Source organism: Prionailurus viverrinus, chromosome C2 (assembly GCF_022837055.1).
Source record: "Prionailurus viverrinus isolate Anna chromosome C2, UM_Priviv_1.0, whole genome shotgun sequence".
NCBI classification, from domain to species: domain Eukaryota; kingdom Metazoa; phylum Chordata; class Mammalia; order Carnivora; family Felidae; genus Prionailurus; species Prionailurus viverrinus.
This window is the reverse complement of record NC_062569.1, coordinates 112956311-112977379: the sequence shown is the minus strand read 5'-3', so window position 1 is coordinate 112977379 and position 21069 is coordinate 112956311. Positions and strand designations below refer to the sequence as shown.

Genomic DNA, 21069 nt, shown 5'->3' with positions numbered 1-21069 from the left:
TTTAGTAATTCTTACAATATTTCAGGCTTTTTCATTATCGTTAGAGTTGTTAGGGTAATCTGCAACCTGTGATTTGATGTTACTGTCATGACTGTTTTGGGGTGCCATGAAACCCGTAGGACTGGCAGACTTTTTTTTTTTTTTTTAAATTTTTTTTTTTCATCGTTTTTTATTTATTTTTGGGACAGAGAGAGACAGAGCATGAACGGGGGAGGGGCAGAGAGAGAGGGAGACACAGAGTCGGAAACAGGCTCCAGGCTCCAGGCTCCGAGCCATCAGCCCAGAGCCTGACGCGGGGCTCGAACTCACGGACCGCGAGATCGTGACCTGGCTGAAGTCGGACGCTTAACCGACTGCGCCACCCAGGCGCCCCAGGACTGGCAGACTTAATCAATGTGTGTGTTCTGACTGCTCCTCCAACCAGTCATTCCCATCTCTCTTCCTCTTCTTAGGCCTCCCTTTACCGTGAGACCCAACACTATTGAAATTAGTCCAATTAATAACCCTTCAGTGGCCTCTAAACATTCAGGTGAAAAAGTCGCACATCTCTCACTTTAAATCAAAAGCTAGAAATCATTGAGCTTAGTAAGAAATGCATGTCAAGAGCTGAAACAGCCTGAAAACTAGGCCTCTTGTGCCAAATAGCCAAACTGTGAAAGCAAAGGAAAAATTCTTGAATGAAATTAAAAGTGCTCCTCCAGTGAACACATGAATACGAAAATGGAACAGTCCTACTGCTGATGTGAAGAAAGTTTTAGTCTTCTAAAGAAAAGATCAAGCCAGACACAGCATCCCCTTAAGCAGAGCCTAATCCAGAGCAAGGCCCTAAATCTGTGAAGGCTGAGAGAGGTGAGAATGCTGCAGAAGAAAAGCTGGAAGCTAGCAGCAATGGATTTGTAAGATTTAAGAAACCAATCTCTAGGACATAAAAGTGAAAGGTGAAGCAGCAAATGCTGAAAAAGCTGCAGCAAATCATCCAGAAGATCTAGTTAAGATAATTCATGACGGTGGCTACACTGAACAACACATTTTCGGTGTAGACAAACAGTACCCAGTTGGAAGAAGATGCCATCTAGGACTTTCATAGCTAGAGAGAAGTCAATACCTGGCTTCAAAGCTTCAAACAACACGCTGACTCTCCTATTAGGGGCTATGGCAGCTGGGGACTTTAAGTTGAAGCTGATGTCCATTTATCATTTCAAAAATCCTAGAACCCTTAAGAATTATGCTTAATCTATTCTGCCTGTGCTCTAGAAATGGAGCAACAAAGCTTGGATGATAGCACATCTGTATGAAACATGGTTTGCTAAGTATTTTAAGACCACTGTTAAGACCTACTGATCAGAAAAAAGGCTGCTTTCAAAATATGACTGCTCGTTGACAATGTACCTGGTCATTCAACAGCCCTGATGGAGATATACAATGAAATTAATGTTGTTTTCATGCCTGCTAACATAATATTGCTTCTGCAGTCCATGGATGAAGAAGGGATTTTGATTTTCAAGTCTTATTATTTAAGAAATACATTTCATTAGGCTACAGGTGCCATGGATAGAGATTCCTCTGACAGATCTGGGCAAAGTAAACTGAAAACCTCCTGGAAAAGATATAGCATTCCAGATACCATTAAGAACATTCATGATTCATGGGATATGGTTAAATTATCAACCTTAATGGGTTTGGAAGAAGTTGATTCCAACCCTCATGGATGACTGTGAAGGGTTCAAGACTTCCATGAAGGAAGTAGCTGCAGATGTGGTGGAAACAGCAAGAGAATTAGAAGGGGATCCTGAAGATGTAACTGAAATGCTGCAATCTCATGATAAAATTCGAATGTATGAGTAGCGCTTCTTATGGATGAGCAAAGAGAGTGGTTGCTGGAGATGGAAACCACTCCTGGTGAAGATGCCATAAAGATGGCTGAAATGACAACAAAGGATTTAGAACAGTATATAAACTTAGTTGACAAGGCAGTGGCAGGGTTTGAGAAGATGGACCCCAACTTTGAAATGAGTTCTACTGCGGGTAAAATGCTATCAAACAGCATCACATGCTATAGAGTAATCGTTTCTGAAAGGAAGAGTCAACTGATGCTGCAAAGTTCATTGCAGTCTTAAAGAAACTGCCACAGTCACCCCAGCCTTCAGCAACCACCACTCTGATCAGTCAACAGTCATCAACACTGACCCCAGATCCTCCACCAACAAAAAGATTGACTGAAAAGACTGAAAGTGCAGGTGATGGTTAGCAATTTTTAGCAATCAAGTATTTTTTTTTTGAGAAAGTATTTTTTAAATTTATTTATTTTTAGAGAGAGAGATAAGAGAATTCTAAGCAGGCTCTGCGTTCCATGCTGACCTGACACGGAGCTTGATCTCACAACCATGTGATAATGACCTGAGCTGAGTCAAAAGTTGGACGCTTAAGCAACTGAGCCACCTAGATGCCTCAACAATCAAGTATTTTTAAGTTATGTATATGTAAGTTATGTATAGCACATATCTTGTGCTACTGCACGCTTACTATAGTATAGTGTAAATGTAACTTTTATATGCATGGGGAAACCAAAAAATTCATTTGACTTGCTTTATTCCAATACCCGCTTTACTGCCGGGATATAAAACTGAACCCACCATACCTCTGAGGGATGCTTGTATAGTAAGGATACCTTGCCTTTGGATGATCAAATCCGAGAGAAATAAAGTGCAGAGGTTGGAATCTACCCATGACTCAGGTCCTCTTGGCCTATACAATTTGGGGTTTACACTATTTCAATAATGATTAGCTGCCAAGATTTAAAAATCTTTTAACTTCGGGGCACCTGGCTTGCTCAGTTGGTTAAGCATCCGACTTTGGCTCAGGTCATGACCTCACAGTTTGTGCATTCAAGCCCTGAATTGGGCTCGTGCTGACAGCTCAGAGCCTGGAGTGTGCTTCAGATTGTGTCTCCCTCTCTCTCTGCCCCTCCCCACTCATGCTCTGTCTCTCTCTCAAAAATAAATAATAAACATTAAAAACAATTTAAAAAATCTTTAAACTTCACATAAATTCTGAATTTCTGGCTTCTCTCAAAAAATAAAAATAAATAAAAATAAATAAAAGACACCCGGGCCAGTTCTCCACATGACTGTACCTAAGTAATGGCTGTCCCCTTTAAAGAGAAAAAGTCATACATTGGTTTGTTACAGTCCCCACCACTCCATAAAGTCCCCAATCCCGAAGCTCAGTTAGCATTTATCAGTGCAATGCTGTTACTACACTCACCCCATCCCCTGTTGGCAATGAGTTTGCATCCTCTTGCATAGAGCTTAGAGGTCTTAAGGTTATCAGATGTCTTTCAAAGTCTGTATTAACTATACTTTTGGTAGATAGTGAACAGCAATAAACTCTGGAAGTTGTTAAATAAAAATATTCTATATTCAAAAGAGGGAAGCAATCCCTCTGATGTGAAATAGATTAGAGGTGCTATTATTACTACCATAAAACTTAAGAAATCCGATTTATGTTCTCGACTAAATGGAAGATCATTTAACTTACCCAAGAGGTCTGTCACAGAACAACACTCTCCTTACAAACTTGCAACTTAGAAAGAGAAGGTAGAGGGTGGGAGGTACTTGTTAGAGCAAAAGCACATCAAATCTGTCCACCTCCAATAGATGGAATAGATGGAAATGGAGTTTGCTTAGAGAATATCACTCCTAATTTACAAACTGATTTAAGCATGTGACTTTAGTGCTTATGTCCAGAAGCACTTCTAATCACAAAAACAATTCCAAATTTGGAACTTTCAAAGTAATTCATCAATGAACTGAGCCTCTGAATATCCAGGCACTGAGAGAGGTATGCACTAGGAATTTAGTGATGAAACTAGACTGGCACACTGTTGCCCTTGGAAAGCTTAGTGTAGCAGAACAGGGCAAATGCGCAGCTGAAGCGCCTAAAATGCATAAGAGGGCATTTTAATACCCAGAAAATGTTTAGAAAAGATTCTATCAGTAAGTAACGTCCACCAATAAGGATCACTGCCTTGTGCTTGGTGGGCCAGAGTGAGATGGAGGTATAAAATTAGCCATCTGACAGAGTGATTTCACATACTCTTCTTCCCCCCACCTTTTTAAAATTTTTATTTAATTTCTAGTTAGTTAACGTACAGTGCAATATTGGTTTCAGGAACAGAATTCAGTGACTCATCACTTACATACAACACCCAGTGCTCATAATAACAAGTGCCCTTCTCAATAACCATCACCCATTTAGCCCATCCCCCACCCACCTCCCTCCATCAACCCTCTGTTCTGTTTAAATGTTTTTGAGAGAGAGAGAGAGAGAGAGAGAGAGAGAACGCGCGCGCGCTCGTGTGCATGTGTGTGTGGCGGGGGGACGGGACAGAGGATCCAGAGGAGGCCATGCTGACAGCAGTGAGCCCAGTGAGCCCGATGCAGGGTTTGAACTCATGAACACTGAGATCATGACCTGAGATGAAGCTGGACGCACAATTGAGTCACCCAGGTGCCACTGATCTCCATCTTTGAGAGCCTCTTATGGTTTGTTTCCCTTTTTTCTCCCCCCCCCTTATATATTCATCTGTTTTAAGTTCCATATATGAATGAAACCATATATTTATCTCTTATTTTGCTTAGCTCTAGCTCCTAGCTCCATCCATGCTGTTGCAAATGGCAAGATCTTATTCTTTTTTGATGGCTGAATAATAACTCGTTGTGTATACAATAGCACATCTTTTTTATCCATTCATCAGTCGATGGACCCTTTGGTTCTTTCCCCAGTGTGGCTATTGCTGATAATGCCACTATGAACACTGGGGTGCATGTACCCTTTTGAACTTGTATTTTTGTATCCTTTGGGTAAATACCTAGTAGTGCAATTGCTGGGTCATACGGTAGTTCTATTTTTAACTTTTTGAGGAACTTCCATACTGTGTTCAAGAGTGGCTGCACCAGTTTGCATTCCCACCAAAAGTACAAAAGGGTTCCCCTTTCTCCACATTCTCGCCAACATCTGTTCTTATGTTGTTAATTTTAGCCATTCTGACAGGTATGAGGTGGTATCTCATCGTGGTCGATTTGTATTTCCCTAATGATGAGTGACACTGAACATCTTTTCACCTGTTGGCCATCTGGATGTCTTCTTTAGAAAAATGTCTATTCATGTCTTCTCACCCTTAACTAGATCAGTTGTTTTTAGGGTGGTGAGTTTGATAAGTTCTTTACAGATTTTGAATACTAACCTTTTATCTTATATGTCATTTGCAAATATCATTTCCCATTCCATCAGTTGCCTTTTAGTTTTGACTGTTTCCTTCTCTATGCAGAAGCTTTTTATCTTGAGGTCCCAATAGTTCACTTTTGCTTTTGTTTCCCTTGCCTCGGGAGATGTGTCTAGTAACAAGTTACTCCAGCCTAGGTCAAACAGGTTGCTGCCTGTGCTCTCCTCTAGGATTTTGATAGTTTTCCCTGTCTCAAATTTAGGTCTTTCGTCCATTTTGAATTTTTGTATATGGTGTAAGAAAGTGGTCCAATTTCATTGTTCTGCATGTTGCAGAAGATGTCCAGTTTTCTCAGCACCATTTGTTGAAGAGACAGTCTTCTTTCTATGCGGTATTCTTTCCTACCTTATTGAAGATGAGTTGGCCATATAGTTGTGGATCCATTTCTGGTTTTCTATTCTGTTCCAATAGACAGACACTGTCTGATACAGTGTCTGTTTTTGTGTCAGTCCCATAGTGTCTTAATGACTACGGCTTGTAATACAGTTTCAAGTCCAGAATCAGGATGCCTCCAGCTTTGCTTTTCTTTTTCAGGATTGTTTTGGCATCTTTTGTGGTTCCATATACATCTTAGGATTGTTTGTTCTAGCTCTGTGAAAAATGTCAGCAGTATTTTGATAGAATTGCATTAAATGTGTAGATTGCTTTGAGTCATGTTCTTCTTTTGAATGACTGTCTTCCCATAATGATTTCGATTATATGGTGACTAACAATAAGTTGCTTTTGGCTGGACTTAGGATTACCTTTAACTGTTTCAACAAAGACTTACATGGAGAAGATAATCATGGGAAGGTACAGATCTAATTTCCTTTTAAACAATATTGAGTATATTTTTTTAGCATATATTTAAAAGAACAAGTAACAAATATTTACCATTTTTAAAAGCAATAGCAGTAACACCAATAATGGATTTGCCTTTACTTCTAAAAGACAGTGGTGACTACCTTAAAAGTATATTTTTCAGATGGAGCACCTGGGTGGTTCAGTCTGTTAAGTATCTGACTCTTGATTTCAGCTTAGGTCATGATCTCATGGTTTGTGAGTTCGAGCCCTGCATTGGGCTCCACTGACCAGCAAAGAGCTGGCTTGGGATCCTTTCTCTCTGCCCCTCCCCATTCATGCTCATTCTCTCGCTCATTCTCTCTCTCTCTCTCTCTCTCTCTCTGTAAATAAATTAATTTTAAAAAATAATAAAATAAAACTGTATTTTTCAGGGTACCTGGGTGGCTCAGTCGGTTAAGTGTCCTGACTCTTGATTTTGGCTCAGGTCATGATCTCGCACTCATGAGATCAAGCCCCATGTTGGGCTCCATGCTGAGTGTGGAGCCTGCTTGAGATTTTGTCTCTCTCTCTCTCCCTCTCCCCCTTCTCTCCTGCCCTCTCTAAAAAAAGATATAAATTAAGAGGGTATTTTTGTATATCAAAAAAAATCATTGTGGATTTTGATTTCAGGAGAAGATGGTAATTTCAGTGTTATTTTTTCATGAATAAATGACAGACCCAGTATTTGTACATTTAAAAATAAAGTCCAGGGGCTCCTGAGTGGCTCAGCCAGTTAAGTGTCTGACTCTTGATCTTGGCTCAGGTTATGATCTCACGGTTCATGTTCAAGCCCTGCACTGACAGTGTGGAGCCTGCCTGGGATTCTCTCCACCCCTCCCCTGCACTCTCTCTCAAAATAAACAAACTTTAAAAAAAGTTTTTTAAATAAGATAAAAATAAAGTCCACATGGGAAAATGTACCTTGACACTTTTACTCCTACTTCCCATGCCATGTACAAAAATCAATTATGGACGGATTGAAGGTAATATGTGTAGAAAGGAAAACAATAAAGCTTTTTTAAGAGGAAAATGTTGGGAACAACTTCATGAACTATGAGGGGCAAGGATTTTAAAAGAGAACACAAAAAAATGGTAACCATAAACTTAAAAAATGAATAACTGAAAATTAAAATGGTTAAAATTAAAGTCTACCAAAAGATACCAATAGGGAGATAAAAAGAAAGGCCATAGAAGGGAACATATATGTGTATATATACACACATATGTGTACATATATATACACACACACATATATACATACACACACACACATTTTAAAGTTTACTTATTTCTGAGAGAGAGAGAGAAGGAGAACATGAGTGGGGGAGGAGCAGAGAGAGGGAGAGAGAGAATCCCAAGTTGTCTCTGCACTGTCAGCACAGAGCCCCACATGGGTTTGATCTTATGAACTGTGAGATCACGACCTGAGCTGAAATCCAGAGTGAGATGCTTAATCAACTGAGCCACCGAAGCACCCCAGAAGAATATATATTTTGTACATACGGGGTGCCTCAGTGGCTCAGTCAGTTGGGTATCTGACTCTTGGTTTTGGCGTGGGTCATGGTTTTTAGTTTGTTGGTTTGGGCTTCATGTTGGACTCTGAGCTGGCAGTGAAGAGCCTGCCTGGGATTCTCTGTCTCCCTTTCTCTCTCTCCCTCAAAAGTAAATGGATATGGGGTGCCTGGGTGGCTCAGTCAATTGAGCAGCCGACTTCGGCTCAGGTCATGATCTCACATTTGTGAGTTCGAGCCCTGCGTCAGGCTCTGTGCTGACAGCTCAGAGCCTGGAGCCTGCTTCGGATTCTGTGCCTCCCTCTCTCTTTGCCCCTCCCCTGCTCATGCTCTCTCTGTCTCTCTCTCAAAAATAAATAAAACATTAAAAAATTTTTTAAAAAAGTAAATGGGTAAACATTAAAAAAAAATTAATACACATACCTCAAAGAACTCATGCCAGTATATAGAAAGAACTACTACAAATAAGAAAATGATCACCCAACAGAAAAAAAATGCATAGAATATTTCAACACTTTTCAGAAAAGATAGTCAAATGGCTAATAAACACATGAAAAGAGAATAATACGATTAGCCATCAGGGACATGCAAAGCAAAGCTACAATGTGGTATCAGCACACACACACCCAAGAATGGTTAAAATGGCAAAAGGAGAGATAAGTACCTGGAATTCTCATACACAACTGATGTGTCTAAACCACCACAACCACAAATGCATTCGGCAATATCTACTAAAGCTGAACACATGCATATCCAGTGAACCAGCAACTCCTCTTCTAGATGTCGAACTGGACACTCACATTCACCAAAAGATGGGTAAGAAAATGCTTATAGCAAACAATCCGTGATAGACGAGAACTGGTTATATGGTCGATATAAATCTCCTAATTGTTAGAAATTTAGATTGCTTCCAATTTCTATATAGTGAAAAATGTTGGAATAGACATCTTCTTTAGTTTTTGAAATATTTCCTCAAGAAGGATTCTTAATATGTATTTCAAGACTGCTAGCCGAGTGAGCTATAACTACTAAGAGATTGCAACATTTAAAAAGGTACCAATTTCACTATATCCATGTGAACATAAAATTTTTATATATTTTTTACTAATTAAAAATTCAAGGAGGGAATATATTTTTAAAAATTTGCATTTTTTTTAAGTATTAGGTGCCTCTAATAATAACCTCTTAAAGAATGGCAGGAGCACATAACTTTTTATAACTATCTATGATGGTAACCAAAGGGCCTCAATGGAAAATTTTATAGCATTCATGTGGACCAAAATATTTACAAAGGAGTACCAATCTTCCCCATCAAATTTTTCTTAGCAGGTTTTCCTTCTCTCTTAGGAAACTTACACTTTGAGGGTAAGACTTATCTTCTGGGAAGTAATCAAACCTCTGGACAGAAGAGAAAATCATTAATCTGTTTCTATTTTATTAATAAAAGCTCCTATAAATGTAGTGACTCAATGCTTTGGCTTTTATTAAGTTGATAGTTTCTTTCTTGATAGCTGGCAGAATTTCTCATACTAAGTATAATTAATATAAAAATGATGAGTCACAACAACGTACAGACTTCAGTAAAAACCAGATGTGTCGTCAAAGCATCACAGATGAGACATACATAGCATACCATGAAATTTCTTTCAAAGCTTTTATAGAAAAATAAAATTGTCACCACTTAGGAGATGTCAAAGGCTTTTTATAGTATTTCCTGTAAAGGCCCACAAATAGGAATTCGTGGGTAGGACTGCACAGTAGCTTAAGTTTTATCCAGTTGAATCCTGCCAAAAAATGACAGTTGTCAATTCTTCATTGACATGCCTCAAACATTAGAGGAAACATTTTGAAGTGATAACATCATTTATACAGACAAAGTGTATTTTTTTTTTTTTCTCTTCTAGGTCACTAAGCTAGCTTGACCATTACAGGGCACAAAGATTCACTACGGTATTTTGAATTGTGTATGGCTTCTGTACTTTGCAATGCTACAAACAACCTCATATGATACACCTCGTCATTAGGGACAAATCCAGATTAAATTTAAATTTCCACTGAGCCTTCTCATGAAAACTATCCACAGGATTCCATGTATTTTCATGATGAACAGATATGAGATGCCTTTTGCCTTTCTGGCGACTTGTTTTCATAGGCTAGGACTTTATCTCACATAAAACTGTGTGGCTCTTACATGTATCATTCAAGATACCTACACTCGTTAAGATGACCCACCATTTCTTCAATTCCTGCTTATGGAAAACTGCTCTAAATGGAAAATGTTAGCAATGATGACTGTATTGTAATACTTTTACTGCTTTCAAATGAAAGAGTACTTATCACTTTATTTTGACATAAAATAATTATTTTTTACAAAGACAACTTTAAAAGAAGGAGGAAGAAACTCAAAGGGTCACAGACCAGTAAAGCATAGCAACAGACTTCAGGGAGTCTAAGAATAACCTAAGTGGTAGAAGTCAAGGAAAGACCCATTGGGGAAGACAAAGATGATCAAGGTATCCCATGCACAGCCAGAAAATACCGGGAAAAACAATCCACTGGTAAATGAGAATACTGACTTCAGGGAAGGAACTTAAGAGCGCAGAAATCCTCAGTAGTGCAATTTTGGAAAGGAAACACTTCAGGGGAGAAGTAGGTTAAAAGCAATAGAGAGGAATTCTTTGGAACATACATTGTAAAGGAGAGAAAAAGCAAAGCAAGAGGGAAAAATTTAGAATCCTGCAAGATGAAAGAAAGAAAGAAAGAAAGAAAGAAAGAAAGAACACAACTCCTCCTCCACCTCAACCTCTTTTCTAGAAAAAGAAAGTACCTACTACACTGGCAGAAGAGGGCTATCATGAACCTATCACAAACTATAAAGTAAACAAAGCACTGCAAACTACCACCCTTGTCCACACAAATACCTAGCTACAGCCTTTATCTACTAAAAAAAATATATAGTATACAAACAAAATACAAGAATCCCAACAATTCAGGTTATGGAAACCTCCTCCCACTAAAAAAACACTCCAAACTTAATGTTATGTCCTCAAACAATTGGAGATATGATAAAACCACTTGAAACAGAAAATCAAAAACTAAAAACAGGGATGGACAAAATCTGAAAGAACTAAGAGCTGGTCTCACAAAACAAATGACAAAATTACATAAAAAGTAAAGACCATATTTATGTACAAAGTGCACAAGGAATAATGGATTATAATGAAAACATGATAATGAATATTGAAAAAAAGAATAAAAATAGAATGAAAAGGAAATAAAAAACTAAAAGGACTGGTGAGAATGTGGCTGAAAGGGCAAGGAAGATCTAATTTTCTTATACTTAAAATCAAAAAAAGACCCACAAGACAATGGAACAGAATATTAAAAGTATCATCCCACAAAACTTTCCCGAAGTGAAAGATCTGTATCTATATATTGAAAGAGGTCACTGGATATCAATGAAAACCAGCCCACAATGATCACCTTCAACACATATCCTTGTAACACTATTAAGACTTTAAAGGTAAATAAACTTCTCAAAAATCAATACAAAAAGTCAGGCGATAATGGAAGAGTATTTATTTTTTTTATTTTTTTAAATGTTTACTTATTTATTTTTGACAGAGAGCAGGCTCTGTGCTGTCCATAGGGAGCCCGACGCAGGGCTCAATCCCAGATCATGACTTGAGCCAAAATCAAGAGTTGGACACTTGTCTGAGCTACTGAGGCACTCCAGAAGAGTATTTAAAAATAAATCAATAAACTCAAAGAAAGAACATGTGAATCAAGGACATATTTACATAAAATCAAATTGATCCTCAAGTCTTCGTGTAATACAAATTTAAAAATAAGCAGTTTTTTTAAATGTTTATTTTTGAGAGAGACAGAGAGACAGAGAGACAGAGAGAGAGAGAGAGAGAGAGAGACAGAGCACGAGCAGGGGAGGGGCAGAGAGAGATGGAGACACAGAATCCGAAGCAGGCTCCAGACTCTGAGCTGTCAGCACAGAGCGTGACATGGAGCTTGAACCCACGAATCATGAGACCATGACCTGAGCCGAAGCTGGAGGCTTAAATGAGCCACCCAGATGCCCCTAAAAAGCAATTTTAAACATGCAAGAAATTCTGCACCCATAAGTTCTGCTTCAAGAATCAATCTAGTCTAAGATAAATTTTACCCATTCACAGTATGACTGGGAGAACTTGCGCAAAAGGCTGAAAATGAACATTTGTTATTTTTATTTTATTTATTAAAAAAAATTTTTTTTAATGTTTATTTATTTCTGAGACAGAGACAGAGCATGAGCAGGGGAGGGGCAGAGAGAGGGGGGGACACAGAATTCGAAGCAGGCTCCAGGCTCTGAGCTGTTAGCACAGAGCCCAACACGGGGCTCGAGCTCACAGACTGTGAGATCATGACCTGAGCCGAAGCCGGACGCTCAACTGACTGAGCCACCCAGGCGCCCCCATTTGTTATTTTTAAATACAGAACTAGAGAGGCGCCTGGGTCGCTCAGTTAGGTAAATGTCTGATTTGAGGTCAGGTCATGATCTTGAAGTTCATGACTTTGAGCCCCACATTGGGCTCTATATTGACGGTGTGGAGCCTGCTTGCGATTCTGTCTCTCTCCCTCTCAACCTCTCCCTGCCCCTCCCCAACTTGCACTCTCTCTCAAAATAAATAAATAAACCTTAAAAAATTAAAACAAAACAGATCCAGAAAAGTTAGAGAGGGGTTGAAGAATAAGAGGTTATATGATGTAGGCTGCATGTTATGAATTTATGTTCTAACAGAGTAAAAGTAGGGAAAAGAAGAGGTAGAATAGTTCATTGAATGTTATGCAGCAGGTAGCACAGACAATTGGTAGGAGTTAAAGAACACCATCAAAAAAAGACAAATCCGCGGAGCCTGGGTGGCTCAGCCGGTTAAGCACCCGACTTCAGCTCAGATCATGATCTCACAGTCTGTGAGCTCGAGCCCCACATTGGGCTCTGTGCTGACAGCTCAGAGCCTGGAGCCTGCTTCAGATTCTGTGTCTCCCTCTCTCTGACCCGCCCCCATTCATGCTCTGTCTCTCTCTGTCTCAAAAATAAACATTAAAAAAATTTTTTTTTAAAAATAGTATAAATTGAAAGATAACACTTAGAACAAAATTATAAAACTTATTAAACTCCAAAAGCAGTTTTAAAATAAAAAGGAAAGAAAACAATGTAAAGAAATACGAACAAGGTGTGCCTGGGTGACTCAGTCAGTTGAAGTGTCTGACTCTTAATTTCAGCTCAGGTCATGATCCCAGGGTCATGGGATCAAGCCCCATGTCAGTCAGGCTCTGAGCTAAGCATGGAGCCTGCCTAAGACTCATATTCATTCTCTCTCTCTCTCTCTCCCCCCTCCCCCTCCCCCCTCTGTTTCGCTCCCCCACTTTCACTCTCTCTCTCTCAAACCAAAAAAAAAAAAAACAAAAAACCAAAAGAAAGAAATAAGCACAACAAATACATATAATTATAGCTTAAAATACGATAAACTCGAGATAAAACATTCCAATTTTATAAATAACTGCAAATGGGCTTAACTATCAAAAAAATTTTTTTTCAACTTACTTCACAAAATAAACCGTGAAAAATGTGCTACATACAAGAAACACATACAAAACAAAATGATATAGAAAGGCTAAAAATTGCAAAGCAGGTATACCAGGCAAATGAAAACAGAAAGAGACAAGAAGGAGGATATGCAGATATTGAGAGACAAAGAATTCAAACTAAAAGTATTATTAGACATGACAAAGGAAACATCTAATGCTGGAGGTCACAATTTAAAATAAAGATATTATAATCAAGAATATTTATGCAACACTGCAACTCCCGTAAAAGCAAAATCCCAAGGAAAAACAGGAAAAAAGAGACATACCAATCAAGTAGGTAAAAATAAAGATATGTGTAGAAAATCTAAACAGAAGGGCGCGTGGGTGGCTTAGTCGGTTAAGTGTCTGACTTCAGCTCAGGTCATGATTTCACGGTTTGTGAGTTTGAGCCCCGAGTCAGGCTCTGAGATGACAGCTCAGAGCCTGAAGCCTCATTCAGATTCTGTGTCTCCCTCTCTCTCTGCCCCTCCCCTGCTTGTGCTATGTCTCTCTCTCTCTCAAAAATAAACATTAAAAAAAGTTAAAAAAAAAAGAAAATCTAAATAATAAATAAGACAAATCTTCTGAATGTATATCAAACTTTGCATCTTGATATTAGCAAATAAACCTTCTCAAGCATACACGGGACATTCATAATAAAGGTTGTATATTAGGTTATGCAGAAAATATTAGCAAGTTCCATGAAATAGTGATATCCCTTCCAACCACACTCAGAAATATTTATGACCACAATGCAGTAAAAATAAAAATTATTAACAGCAGCAAAGAAAGGTACTTCCAACAGGAAATAAATCTACTTATGTATTATTTACCCAATAGTAAACAGTTAGTGGGTAAAAGGGAAATACAAAACAAATTACAGAATTCCAAAAAAGTATTGATAACACTATAAATCAATCTGTGGCATATCAAATTAAACCCCACAGCTTTAGACATACTTATCAATAAAAATGAAAGAATGTAAATCAATTAAAATTCTTTTCTAAAAGCTCAGAAACAAAAGGCAAAATAAGCTCAAAACGAGTATAATGAAGAAAATGAAATAACGGAACTAGAAACAAAGATTAATAAGGGAGAGAAAAAAAAGAACAGATCTAAATACAGTTAATAAATCAAATTCCATTTTTTGAAGAAACAAAATAGGCAAACCACTAGCTGACATGGGAAAAAAAAAGAGTACAAATAAAGAAAACAAACAAAAAATGTCATGAAGAAAACAACCATTGACAAAACCACTGAAATAACCATTAGAAAAAAAGCCATAGGATTCTATTTTGCAGACATCACTGCAAATGAATTTGAAGACCCAGGTGAACTGGGTAATTTACCAGGCAAACAACTTACTAAAACTGAATAACTTAAAGATAAAATCCGAAACAGATCATACTTAGAAAAAATAAAGAAGGGGCACCTAGGTGACTCAGTTAAGCATCTGAGTCTAGGTTTTGGCTCAGGTCATAATCTCACAGTTTGTGAGTTTGAGTCCTGCATCAGACTCTGCACTGTCAGTGTGGAGATTAATTACTTGGGATTCTTTCTCTCTCTGCTCCTCCCTCTGCTCACATGCTCTCTCTTAAAATAAGTAAATAAACTAAAAAAAAAAAAAAAAAAAAAAAGGAAAAAAGAAAGAAAATAATAAAGAACGACCCTACCAAAAAAAAAAAAAAAAAAAAAAAAAAAGCACCAGGCCTTGCTCCCACAGGTAAGAGGCCAAAAAATAGAGAAGACATGAAGGATTAGACCAGAGATGGGGAAGAGGCGAGAGGATGAACATCACACTTAAAGATACTGGGTTCCAATTATACTTCTAAAAGACATTTTATACATTTGTACCAATCAATGTTTCCAAATTAACTCAGAAAGAATTCAAGATTTCTTTATGATGTTAGCTCACCCAAAGAGTCTTAGATTTTTTCTGCCTTTCCTAAAACAAAGGGACTGATCTCTAAAAGCCAAAGGTTCTTACCTTAACGACAGAGTAGATTCTCCTGGGAAGCTTTTAAAATACAGGGGCGTGGGTCACACCCAATCAATTCTGATTCAACTGGTCCAGGATGGGGACCAGGTATACAGTATTATTTAAAGTCTTTCCAGGTGACTCTAATATGCAGGCATAATTGAAAACCACTGATCTTAGCTAAGAATAACAACTATAGTAGCTAATATTTACTAAGCATATATTATGTGTTAGGTACTCTTCTTAGCACTTTACATGTTACTAATTCATTCGCTATTTTACAAATGAAAAAACAGGTCAGGTAACTCACCCAAAGTCACACATATGCTAACAGCAGAGAGAGGGTTTATAACCAGGCAGTTTGGATCCAAAACCCATGCTTTAATCACCATGATATACTGCCTCCTAAGTGTGAATTATGCGTGAATTATACCTATATTCTTTAGTTGCAAATAAAGTGATCAGGAAAAAAACAAAACAAAAAAATGAGATAATTAATGTCCTCCTTCTTGGAAGCAGTACATTCTGCTTGCAAAAGTACATCCTGTTGCAAAAGTACCAACAAGCTTATTTGGAGAGTAAATAAACAGACAAGAATCTTCTCTTCCCAAAAGGTTCAAATTGAGATTTCCACACATGGTCCACACAAATAATTTCTTACATATCATCCTATACAACTAGTTATTCAATGTCAAGTATCAAACATTGCTTTAGCTTTAAAACTCAGGGCAGTGATGTACATTTACAAGAAAAATTCCTACCTATTTCAGTTCTGCTAACTCCAATGCCATTATAAATTCTCAAGTAATTAAAATGACAAGAATCAGAATCTTCAATGTCAAAGTCACCAAATTTGATGCGCACTCTCTCTCCCATCTTTACACGGATCTCCCATTCACAAACGGTGCTGTTGGGATAGGTCTGTGGGTAGTTTATGGACATGAGGGTCCCACTTTCAGGGCCTAGTACAGTATGTCCACATCCATCACCTTTAAAAAAAAAAGAGTTAAAAGAATGATAAATTATTATTACATCTTTAACTTATACTATAAATAATCAGGATTTTTTGTGAAAATTTAAAAATATGTATGACAGATATTTTATGCCACCAATACTTACTTTCCTTACACAAGATAAAAGGGATGATAGAGTTCTTAATATATCTACTCACAGGAGCCAAGAGAGAAGCCAGGTAAGGTCAAAATGATCAATGATTATCCTTATTCAAAGAACTTTCCAATCTGAATAAACAGATTTATTAGCTTAACAATAGATTTATACACATATCACAATTCCAATCTTTAAAAGAGTATTAATTCATAGTAACTGTTCAAAGACAACATAAACTATAAAAATAAAAGTATGTGATCAGCTTCATCCATTTATTTATAAATATAAACCTTTCTAAAATCTGTGAGAAGACTAAAGGTTATGCAGATTACTGATCACAGTATTACAAGGCATTCATCCTTGAAGGCATTAAAGCAATATTTAATGAAATTTAATTTTACATTCTACTGAAATTGGACTCTGGAGTACTCCCCCTCCTAAAACCTCACTTTTTCCTACCAAATGAGGAGGAAAAAATGGCATTTGTACATCATGAAACATTAGGAAAAATAACCTTCCTATCTTGGTAGCAGCAGGATTTGCTCCAGCAATTCGTTCTGCAACTGGATATGGGGACTCAGGTAACTTAACATAGTACTATTATTTGCACCCTTCCCTTTCTCATAAAAAGTGGTATTTGGGCACCTAGAAGAGGCATGCAGTGGTAAGAAGTTTCAGGTGCTGCTCCAATTGTACCAGTCAGCATTCCTTAATGATGGGATTCAATGATGAATCTCTTTTAAATCTCTAAAAGGAAGATGGGTACACTGTACTCAAACGATAGTATTTTTTCGTTCAAAAATAGCCACCTATAATCATCTTTGGAATAATTCAGTACTTACACAAAAAACTATACTAAAAGTGACAGTGCTGAGTTTTATTTATTTTTTAATGTTTATTTTTGAGAGAGACAGAGAATGATCAGGGGAGAGAGCGAGAGCGAGAGAGAGAGAGAGAGAGACAGAATCTGAAGCAGGCCCCAGGCTCTGACCTGTCAGCACAGAGCCTGACGCGGGGCTTGAACTCACGAACTGTGAGATCATGACCTGAGCTGAAGTCGGACGCTTAGCCAACTGAGCCACCCAGGCGCCCCAGTGCTGAGTTTTAAAGTCAATATAGATATAGATGGCTGTAACAGAATTTTCTATTATGTTGATTTATTATTTTTAAGAACAATGCAGTGCTGATATCATTTGCTAGAATAAAAGCTTTAAAGGCCTGTAAGAAGTTAATACAGTATCTAGCAAGTAGTTGCAAAATAAATGTTTATTAATTGGATGTATAAGGAAATTGTACATGAACCAATGAAAAAGTAATTTCAAACCAGTCTCAAAACTAAATTTTTTGAAAAGTTTTTTTTTTTTTTTTTTTTTTAAGTTTATTTGAGGAAGACAGAGAGAGTGTGAGCAGGGGTGGGGCAGAGGGAGAGAGAGAATTCCAAGCAGGCTCCTTAGGGTCAGAGCAGAGCCACATGTGGGGCTCGAATTCACAAAACTGAGATCATGACCTGAGCCAATATCAAGAGTTGGGACACTTAACCGACTGAGCTACCCAGGCACCCCTCAAAACTAACTTTAATAAAAGAACACTCTGTATAAGCTTATGATGACAATACTTTATATCCTTTCCTGATCAAGCAATTCTCAAATCCGTCCTAGTATTGTTAGCCTACTTTTAAATGTTTAATTTTGAGAGACAGAGAAAGAGAGTGCATACACACAGGAGACATTTGACAAAGGATCCAAAGTGGGCTCCATGCTAACAGCAGAGTCCGACACGGAACTCAAACCCATGAACCTTGAGATTATGACCTGAGCCAAGGTCTGGATACTTAACTGACTAAGCCACCCAGGCGCCCCTAGCCTATTTTAAAGGCCAATACTAGCAATCTGGCTTCCTAAACGAATATCTCACATAAAGCTCAGCTTTTGAGCAATGTTAAAACTTCAGCTCTCTCTACACCTGCTTTCATTCTACACACAAAAACTAGGCATAGCCACTCAATGATATAAAAAGGCACCATGAAATAAATATGTGAGTTTTTGTGATATACTCACTGATATTTTGCAAATATAAAATGTAAATGTTAGATAACTTAGAAGAAAAAAAACCCACAAATTTTCCCTGAAACCATCAAGAAAATACCTTGAATATCTCTGAGTATCATCCAAATTAGAAACACAGGGATATAAAAACTGTCTCTGTAAAAATAAATGAAATGTAATATAAATAACTTTTGAATAATCATTAACATTTTTCCTTAGAGAAAAAAAAAAACTATCCCCTAAGACAAAGTTTCTAACGTTATGAAACTAGTTTGAAATGTTTTCTTAATACTGAAAAGATGAAAATGTGCTTTCTGGAATGCTTAAATCTTTGAAAAGCAGCCGCTGAACAAATGAAATAACTCAAAATATAAATGTATTTTCTTTAGTGAATAGAACTAAAGCAGCTTTTTAAGTGTCTGGAAGTGTTGATGGATTTCAGGAAGCCAAGAATTTCCTATTAACAGCTGAATTCATGACTTAGTAATGGCAGATTGTCCCAACTAATGAATTCCCCATAGGCTATTATTTAACTTAAGGTTGCCATTTTAAGATGAATTTTACAAAAGTACAAGCAGTGTTAGTAATTTTTATGTCTTTATGCTCATATTTATGTTTGATTCTCAATAAGTAATACACAAAATGTTTCTTGCCCTTTCCTCTATAAAGCACAATTTCTACAAGTCAACAAAATAAATGTAACTGATGAAAAACAGGACTTTTACATGCATGCTGATGAAGAAAACAATTAAAATGGAGAGGTCTTTTTTCAGTATCTTGTGTAGGGGGAGGGCATGAACAGTCCACAAGTAACGTGCCAAGAATGTTCTAAAATATGTGATGGAGTTCAGAGCTTCCTCCTCCAGCAAAAAGATGATATGCACCAGAAACCAAAGTTAAGAGAGTCTCAAATCTACTACTACAGTGAACGAGTTTGAATGTTTCATATGCCCAAGACTTTGATAAATTTACCTGACAAGATAAACAGCTTAGCTGGTCTGGACAAACACTTATTGCTATGAAGTATATGTTTAGAATATTCCAGTTTGAAAGGGGAAGCTGGGCTTATACATTATCACTAGGCCAGCAGTTCTCAAATGTTTTTCTCAGTTATTCCCAAATAAGAAATACATTTTACATTGTATTCCTACACCCATGCATGTACAATCCTGACCTACTCTGGTCCCCACCAGCACTCAGAAAACCACTGTACTAGGCATCCAAAGGTCATAATGTTGAATTCTCAAAGAAAGACCCTGTCCTCACTTTTACCCCCAAATTAGAAAATGTGCTTGCCGTTTATTTTCACAGTTCTTAAAAGCAAATCCTATTCTGCACAATACTTAAAATAACAAAGTATTTAAAAGTAAAACTAAAATCTGGAAAATATTCTTTATCAACTAATCACCTAATACACTCAGAGCAGTGGTGCTCAAATGGGGGGTGAGGGGGAGGCTCCCACGGGAGCAATTTTACCTCCCATTTGGCAATGTCTGGAGATATTTTTGGTTGCCACAACTGAGGGGGTGGGATCCTACTGGCATCTGGGGGTAGAAGTCAAGAATGCTGCTAAAGATCCTACAATGTGCACAGGACAGCCCCCAGAATAAAGGGTTGATGTTACATGTCAGGAGTACTGGGGTTGAGAAGACTGACTTGGAGCAAAGACTAGGACAACTCAGACAGAAGATCTGAGTGAGTTCTTGGCTGGGTTTCCTTTGGCCCAAAGGATAATGCTGTTCTGTCCACTAAGGGTACAACCTAGGGCATACTTTCCCTGCTGTGGTCAGTAATTATACTAAAGAGTTTTACAGTCCCACTTCCCAATTTTTATAAGTCAATGGAGGTTAAAGGAGAGAAAATGTCCTTTTTATTAGCCTACATCCCTGGAATAACTTTTTTCTGGGTCAGGAGCTCTTAAAATTAGGGTTTAAAAAAGGGTGTGAATAGGGTCAGGAGTAAGTCTCCTAATTGTCTGCTTAGCTTTGTATGTTGGAAAGAATAATGATCTGTGACCAAGCTACACTGCCTCTTGTTATTCATTTTCACGAGGCAGAATTGACAAAGACAGCATAACTACTATGGGGAAAAAAAAACTTTCAAATGGTTTTCCTAGGACCAATCCATACACTATCACCCATTAACTCCAACATCACCAAATCTTTCTCCTTCTCAACTCCATCACCACCACCATCGCTGCCAGCTTCTCCTCCTCCCCCTCCTCCTCTAGATGGTCTCCACGAAAGTATAACTGACCATCCAGGATAGAAGCCTGTCAATGTAATTTTTGAATTTCAATTTTATTTCAGTGAAGAAGAGACACTGGAATTTGATCTCACTGCTCCTTTGTTTGGCTGCAGATTTATCTAGGGAATTACTCATAGAACATGTGTTCACTTCCTCTGAAGAGTCTAAGGTCAGATGTGTTAAGCCAGATACAAGTTTTGGTATTGTTCCAGGAAAATAACTGAGTATTTTTTTAAACTACGTATCCCTAGAGAAAACAGAAAGAACATTAAACATACTTAAATAATAACGTATTAATACAATAAAGAAGATATGCTTATTTTAGCCTTCTCTAAACTTCAAATCAAATGTGGTTTTTTTGCATACATGCTCATGATACTGATTACATGTGACCCTGCAGCCACCCCCATATTTTATTCACACTAATACAGAATATAAATCATACTAATG

General features: G+C 37.7%; 1 protein-coding gene across 1 annotated transcript in view; it reads right to left on the bottom strand.

The window, feature by feature from the left end:
- Positions 1 to 21069, bottom strand: part of DCBLD2 (discoidin, CUB and LCCL domain containing 2) — an 88203-nt gene that overhangs the window by 54134 nt on the left and 13000 nt on the right. Inside the window, exon 2 of the mRNA XM_047876028.1 lies at positions 15979 to 16206. Coding sequence (XP_047731984.1) covers positions 15979 to 16206 — 228 coding nt within the window. The remainder of the gene's footprint in view (positions 1 to 15978; positions 16207 to 21069) is intronic.